The 7,257-nt window shown below is 35.1% G+C and overlaps 1 protein-coding gene across 2 annotated transcripts; it reads right to left on the reverse strand.

Annotated features, from left to right (window-relative positions):
- Positions 1-1,192: 1,192 nt before the first annotated feature.
- Positions 1,193-6,405, reverse strand: LOC121805159 (putative ALA-interacting subunit 2). 2 transcript variants are annotated; one of them, XM_042204946.1, is made up of 10 exons: positions 6,341-6,405; positions 6,060-6,264; positions 5,715-5,776; positions 5,534-5,608; positions 5,333-5,449; positions 4,503-4,573; positions 3,842-4,139; positions 2,763-3,052; positions 2,274-2,330; positions 1,193-1,668 (listed from the first exon to the last, which is right to left on the reverse strand). In XM_042204946.1, exons 2-9 carry the CDS (start codon positions 6,130-6,132, stop codon positions 2,276-2,278), a joined length of 1,041 nt encoding a protein of 346 aa, XP_042060880.1. In that variant the 5' UTR covers positions 6,133-6,264; positions 6,341-6,405; the 3' UTR covers positions 1,193-1,668; positions 2,274-2,275. The 2 variants fall into 2 exon arrangements, with proteins under 2 accessions (XP_042060880.1, XP_042060881.1); XM_042204947.1 differs by having other exon boundaries at positions 6,060-6,227; positions 6,341-6,389.
- Positions 6,406-7,257: the final 852 nt, after the last annotated feature.

Consider the following 7,257-nt stretch of genomic DNA (forward strand, 5'->3'; position numbering starts at 1 on the left):
AAAAAACTAGCATTATACTTTTTATAATATTTACAACAAATTTGAATTGTATAGATTAAAGTAATTTACTCAATTACTCCATTACATTTCTTTTACAAACCTCACTGGTGAATCAAAACTGCATGACCTAATTATAGTTATAAAAAGAACAATTTTGGAAGGTAGCCGGAAAACGACGGGCCAACGCCACCTTTTCCGTTCAATTTCTTCTTCCGCATTTCCACTTTCCCAATATACCCCTCGTTTCGGAATTCTCTATTCCATTTTCTGGCGTCTCATTTTTACAGTTTTCTATTTTCTTCAATTTGAAATTTCGTGCTTTGATTTAATTTTTTTGTAGTAATTGTTAACAAAACTGATTGATGTATATGATCGAATTCATTTTTAAGTTAGCAAATGATTAGTAGTATCTCATAACTAGAGTTATTTTTAGATTTTTAAAATTTTTTTTGATTAGTGCATATTTGATATTCCTCCCTTTGTTTCAAAGAAGATAACCCCTTTCTTGAGTAGTACGGAATTTTCACATAATGGAATTTTATGCAACTTTACTCTACATTAAGTGGAGAGAATAAAATTGAGATGAACTTAATTGGGACAGACAAAAAACAAATGAAATACTACTAATTTTTATAACAAACTATATTCTATAATAAATTAATAATGGGATGTTATGTAAATGACGTATCTTTTCATAACCATGAATCTACTGTCTTTAGTTCAAACTGAAATTCATCGAGAAAATCATAATATAATTACTCCATCTGTCCCATAATAAGTGTCACTCTTATTGTGGGCACGAGTTTTAAGATATGTAAATAAAAGTTGATTGGAAAAGTTAATGGAATATGAGACCTACTTTTTATATTGATTTTATAATAAAATGTGAGTGAAATGAGTTATTGGAATGTGAGAACTACTTACTAAAAATGAAGTGTGACAATTACTATTGGACGGGTCGAAATGCAAAAAAGTTATAATTATTGTGGGGCGGGGGGAGTACAACAAAGAGATCTCAACAACACGACTTCCTATATCCACTTATATTTCAGGAGTATATTTATGTGTTTGCTCATATAATCCTATTCTGAATAATTAATTGGTTGTCTAAAATCCAAATAATTTCTGAATTTATTCAGTAATTTTCACTAGTCAAATAAACAAGAAATGAATGCCTGAGTTTCCGGAAATCAATTAGAAAAAACATAGTAAATTGAACATGTCAAAAGGTATTGATTCAACAAAAAACAAGGAAACCAAACACTTGGCATTTTATTTCTACAATTCAGGGTCCACCAATGGTTTCTTCACCTAAATGGCCTCTCATATGCAAAATAGTTTCAACATCTTTTTCACAGCAACTATTTTCTCTCTTCTCTCTAAAACCTACATAGATACAAGAAATCAACTTCACACCCCCTACAAGAATCCCTCTCTCTCTCTCTCTCTCTCTCTAGAATTTGTTGCTGCTGCACAACAAAAATGAAAAAGCAAGTGAGGTATGAGAACTGGGTTGAGGTTGCACGCGCCAACAATCTTCCCTCAGAAGGTGTTGAATGGGCTGAAGTTCGAGACGATAGCCAAGGAAGGACTGGAGAAGATGAATGCTTCCAGAAATAAGGTGTGGCCAGCGACGCCCTTCCCGGCATTCTTTGCATCAATCAATACCTGTTGTAGAACATAAATACATAATTACTCATCATTTGACATTAAAAGCACAGAGCTTCTTTGTTTGATACTAATATGCAGGAAATGTTTCGTCAAGCATAATTCCAAATCCCATTTCTCTTAGCCCTTCTCAAAGAGTTCCCACCACTTCACGGGCGTAGAAGCTCCCTCACGGGCAAGAGAGACACGAGCGGCAGCAGCAGAAGAGGACAACGAAGGGATCTCGAGAATGTAAATGAATGAATGGAGGCAGATAAAACAAATGATAGATGATGCAGGGAGAAGGCAATGGTATATATGAAAGATAGGACGAAAGAGAAAATGGAGTCGATAATTTTCTTTTGTCATTGGACATGCAATTCGAATAAGAATAGCAAATAGTAACATTTTAGGCTTTCAAGGATGAGTACTTTTTCAGGCATATTTCTGCTGTCCTAGGTTAAATGTATTCTACTATGTGGGTATATGGTTCATCAGTTAAATATGTTATCCTCAAAACTCAATTCAAATTTCTCATAATCATCAACAAGCATCCAACCCTGTCTCAAATAAAAACCAAACAGTTCTTTTCTATATCACAATAAGAGATCGAGATGTTACTCAACCTTTAATCGTATATGTGCTTCCGATTCCATGATATATTACTCGTATCAACATATGATCTGGGAAACAAAAATAAGAAGAATGAAGATCAAAATGAAGTACGAATATAACACAATTCAGAAAAGTTGAAGTCACACAACTAACATTATTCTTACCAAGGAAAGATATTTTAGATTGGCTGTTTTTAGCATTTTTGGTGTTTTTTTTAAATGTAAATTACACAAAACTCTATACAACTCAATGGACATCACTCAGTTTCTATTAGAACATAAAACAAGGAGTACGCTTCTAATGACTATGTTGGTACTGTGAAGTTAGTTTACAAAGATGAAACAACCAAATGATTGGTCCTCAAGAGAAAAAAAGGGCTCTTCATCCTAAAACAATCACATGAAAAGAATGCTTCAGCCAAGAGAGAAGAATCAACGAGCAAGCAGCATTAAAATAGGAAAAATCATAAGCATGAGTGTTCGTGCTTTTACAAATTTTACCTTGGATTTTGTATATGAAGCATTAGGAAGAGAAAGGCGACAAATATAAAAGACGAGCCAACAGAAAGGTAGGCTATCCCCAGGAAATTATTATGGCCTCCTAACCAACTTGATGTTGAGAGAACAATCTTCTTGCTGCCACTGAAACTGTAGGTATTGTAGTTGTTCAGAAGTTTGACGGAGATTGTATCATCAGCATCTAAATCCTCCTCAATTCTTCCATACAACTTCCGGAAAGATGGGAGAGCAGAAGTGCGCATCCATACAATAAGATCCTCTTGATCACTTAGCTACTTGGTGCAAGTTGATAGAATCCATATAGAAGACCAATGGTAAGAGAACAAGAATAAAAAATACAAACAGCTCAGAATTTTACATATCAGAAGACCAAAGATGCAGTGGTTACAAAATACTCCCTCCGTCCCACAAGAATATGCATTCTTTCCTTTATTGTCCGTCCCACAAGAATATGCACTTTCCAATTTTGGAAACTCTTTTCTCTCTATTGAGGTGGGACTCATTCCCCACTAACAATATTTTAATTACTTTTTCTCTCCACCTCTCTCTTACTTTACTAATTTTGCATTAAAACCCGTGCCTAACCCAATGTGCATATTCTTTGAGGACGGAGGGAGTATACACCTAAAAATAAAAAAGATGCGAAACTCATACTTCATGAGAACTGAAAATTCATATCCAACAGTACACGGCTGGTAAAAAATGGGATCAGACTTTCTCCATGATAAAATACTTGGCTTCTTATAAGTATAGACATGCAAACACAACTACCCTAGATATTCAGATAACTGTGACCAAATCATCATCATTCCAGATAAAATAGTGAAATCTTGGTTAGGAAACAATTGAATGCCCAGGTTGTGACTGTGCATGCTTGAGTTAGAGAGAAAGAGAAGGGGGTGAGAATATGAAACATGCAAGGGATGTTTTTCAGATCAATTAAACACTGAGTTAAATAGATGAGACCTAAGTCTATAAATAAAAAAATGGGCGTGATGGATTTCAAAGTTATGTCTCACGTTTAAGAGTTAAAAAGTTTTCGAACCGATGCAACCACTTACAGAAATATTGGGGTCAAGTCTTGCACCACCGATTAGACTTCCATTCTGAAAATTGAAGGGAAAAACATGCTTTCCAAATTTATGATCACGGTCACTCTTCCATGCAATGTTCTTCCTGTTGACATTTAATTCGTCTACTCCCCGGAAGAAAGAGAACGTGTCATTGAACATACTCCAAGCAACCAGGCCACATGGGACAACTGGGAGACCATTGATAACATCCTCTGGTGCGCACGAACCTATATCAGGGTACTCCAATCCATGCAAGAGCTGCCGCTCACTTCGGCTCTTATAATACCTTGATAAAACCAATAAAATAGACTAAATATATATAGGGCGGCATTAAAGGCAAAACCAGTCTGAATGCAGAACAGAACCATACCACTGAGGTCATTGTTAGGTAACAGATTCCAATATTAGTTTGTTTTTAGTTCATTTAAAAAAAATCCATTTTATGGTTCATTCATCTCGCGGGTGTCAAACATATTGCACAGAAAATGTTAATGAACTAAACACAAACTAATAATGAACTCCCGTATTTTGGTTCAGCATTCTGCATTTAAAAAATAAGTTCTGCATTGATCAAACTCATATTATATGTACATGCAGAAAATGCAGACTTGGTGTTCCATATCTGGATATGAGAAAATGAACAATTTACCGTCTATGGTTCTGGTAGTAGTTATCAAGCTGGTAGTAGACGTATATTGGAGCTTTCATACTCCTGGGAACCTATATACCAGGTTTCTGGAACAGGTTAATTATGTAATCTTTGCTAGACTTGAAGTTAAGCAATCAAATTGTAAAAACAAGTTACATATAGTATAACAGAAAAGATAAATCAATACAAACAACAAATTCCACCAGCACTCGGTAATTGGAAATTCAAGTAAGGAAAGACATTTAATAAGAATCTGGTCAACAATGCATCAGTATCACTTGTTCCTGTGGAATTTCAAAAGTCCCCAATGCTATATGTGCCTACTCAATCGAAATTCATATAACATTTATCCGGTGACATTTACATATCCATTAAACTGGCGTACTTTTTCAGGACAAAACAAGAAACAGGCGCAGACTAAAACTTGAAAATAACACGCAAACAAAGCACAGGCATTTCGTTTTATATACCAATACCAGAGCCACATGGCTCTGCCGTCGCCCTCATTTTAGATACCAGCCAATCAGAGTATTAATCTACCCTCCTTAACAGCAGAACAATAACATGAAACAAACACTATATTCCAATTCTGTTCCTTGTTCACCAATAAATAAAATCTAGATATCGGCATCAGGAACTCTTTTATCAGATAAGCAATTTTTATCATCGAGTTTTTTATCCCATCTGGCTCTAGCCTCATTGGAAATACAGACATTATATAAAGTCAATGCAGTAAGATACATTTATCATATTAAACAAATCAGAGCTACCAAATTCTCTTTCCACTTATTAGTGGCTAATACACAGCTGATGGCATCAGAGTATACTACCTTCAGGTGTTTGGTGCAATTTTTGGGAATGAAATCATTTGCAATGTATGCCAGCTTGTTGCCTCTGAATGGCGCTGGAATGCATTCAACATCATATCTATAGACAATTTCAACAACCTGCAATCAAATATACGTTCATTGACAGCTTATACACATTAAACTACAATCTCACACTAAAACGAGATGAAGAAGAAGATTTACACTTCTTGAAGCATGAAGACAGCCAATCCCAACCGGGATAAATAACACCCCGACCACGAAAAATACCGAAACCACCTGTCAAGCGCAAATTTAATTCATACATAACAATAACACTAGAGTTTCATTACACAGATTCATAAGTACGCCATCGAGCATTTGCGATTTTCCATCATTTGCTTACCCACACAGGTGATAGGACAGGTTTACAAGCTGGTAGACTTTGCTGAGTAAACTGGTATATGACTGCAAAATGATAATAACACCCTTCAATCAATTTAAACATTACTAACTACTCCTGGCTTAGAGCACAGACTCCTCAAGCTTAATTTGGATTCATATTTCGCATTTTACAAAATTCAATTACAAAATCATGCACGCAGCACATATATGTATGTATGTATGTATGTATGTATAGATAATATCAGTGCCAATATACAATCAGATTAACAATGATATTTCATGAAATAAAATGATAACACCAAAAACATACATCAACCAAAAAAGTCACACACACACACACACATACAATTGGAGCGGCGTTGGCTCAATGACACTGAATCAGCTTCGATTCCAGATGCCGTGGACCTCCCTTCCTCCATTTCCCTTTCGATCAAATTTCAGAGCAACTACTACAACACAGTTTCACGAATCCGTAACAGCATCAGAGCTGAATTTGTCACTTAATTGCAAACGCCTGCCAACGAGAGAGGGAGAGAGAGATCGGTCGATCACTGGCACAAAAAAGGCGATGAAATATTAAAATAAAATTAGGGGAAAATCGTTGCCAATGGATCGTTAAAAAATGACCTGAAAAGTAAAAGAGGATAAAAGAAAGAAAAGCAGCTCCCAATTTGGGTATATGATGATAAAATGGTGATATGAAAAATATAAATAATGAGAAAGGCGTAGTGAATATCGTCCTGTTGGGACAATGCGACTTTTACAATTAAGGAGGCGTGTTATTGGCTTTTGACGACATTATAAACTTAACAAATTGACTTACGATTATTAACCAATTCCAAATGCAGCAAGTTCCTCTACGACCTCTGCATGGAGAGGATTGGTCTTTATCCAATTTAATAGTAATATATATTGTATTTTTTATTTCAATTTCCAACTACAAGTACTATTCAACACGATAGGTTTAGTAGGGATTGTGATCAAATTTCTAATAATGATTGATTTACAACAACCCCGACAAATGCTGGAGTTGATTTTGGAAACTAACCAGCTAGCGCGATCTAAGAAGCTAAGATTGACACAATCACTTGTGTCTTGATACAGTAACTCCGATACGAGCTCGGTCTGGATGTTCGGACGTGCAAGTATGTGCGGATCCAAGGGACCACGACTTTGTAAAACTCACGGTTCAGACTCCAAATTACTATGAAAATTCAATGGAATGATCAAACAACCAATTCATATGAATGTAGACAAAAACCTATTCAAATCATGCACTAAATCAAATCAGGTCAAGTTTAATCCCAAAAAAACAATTGTAATATCTTAAAATTAACATAAAAATCAAGTTTTGGTTTGTTCTTTCATTCATTTTTTATGTTATAAAGAAAATGGACAATTGAAGCTTGTGATTTTTATGTAGTAACTTCTAAAATTAATGACATCAATACTGATTTTTGAAGTAATAGAATCAAACTAAATTATAAAATGAAAAAATGCAAACACACATTAAATGAGAACAACACTCACATAAGAAATGCAAC

This window comes from Salvia splendens, chromosome 5 (genome assembly GCF_004379255.2).
Source record: "Salvia splendens isolate huo1 chromosome 5, SspV2, whole genome shotgun sequence".
Taxonomy (NCBI): Eukaryota; Viridiplantae; Streptophyta; class Magnoliopsida; order Lamiales; family Lamiaceae; genus Salvia; species Salvia splendens.

Excerpts from the sequence above, each read along its gene's own strand:
- LOC121805159 (XM_042204946.1), bottom strand. The coding sequence starts at position 6,132 with ATGGAGGAAGGGAGGTCCACGGCATCTGGAATCGAAGCTGATTCAGTG. Across the intron at positions 4,140-4,502 it reads TACTACCAGAACCATAGACG|GTATTATAAGAGCCGAAGTG; the intron begins GTAAATTGTTCA and ends GGTTTTATCAAG. Across the intron at positions 2,331-2,762 it reads CTTCATATACAAAATCCAAG|ATCATATGTTGATACGAGTA; the intron begins GTAAAATTTGTA and ends TTTGTTTCCCAG.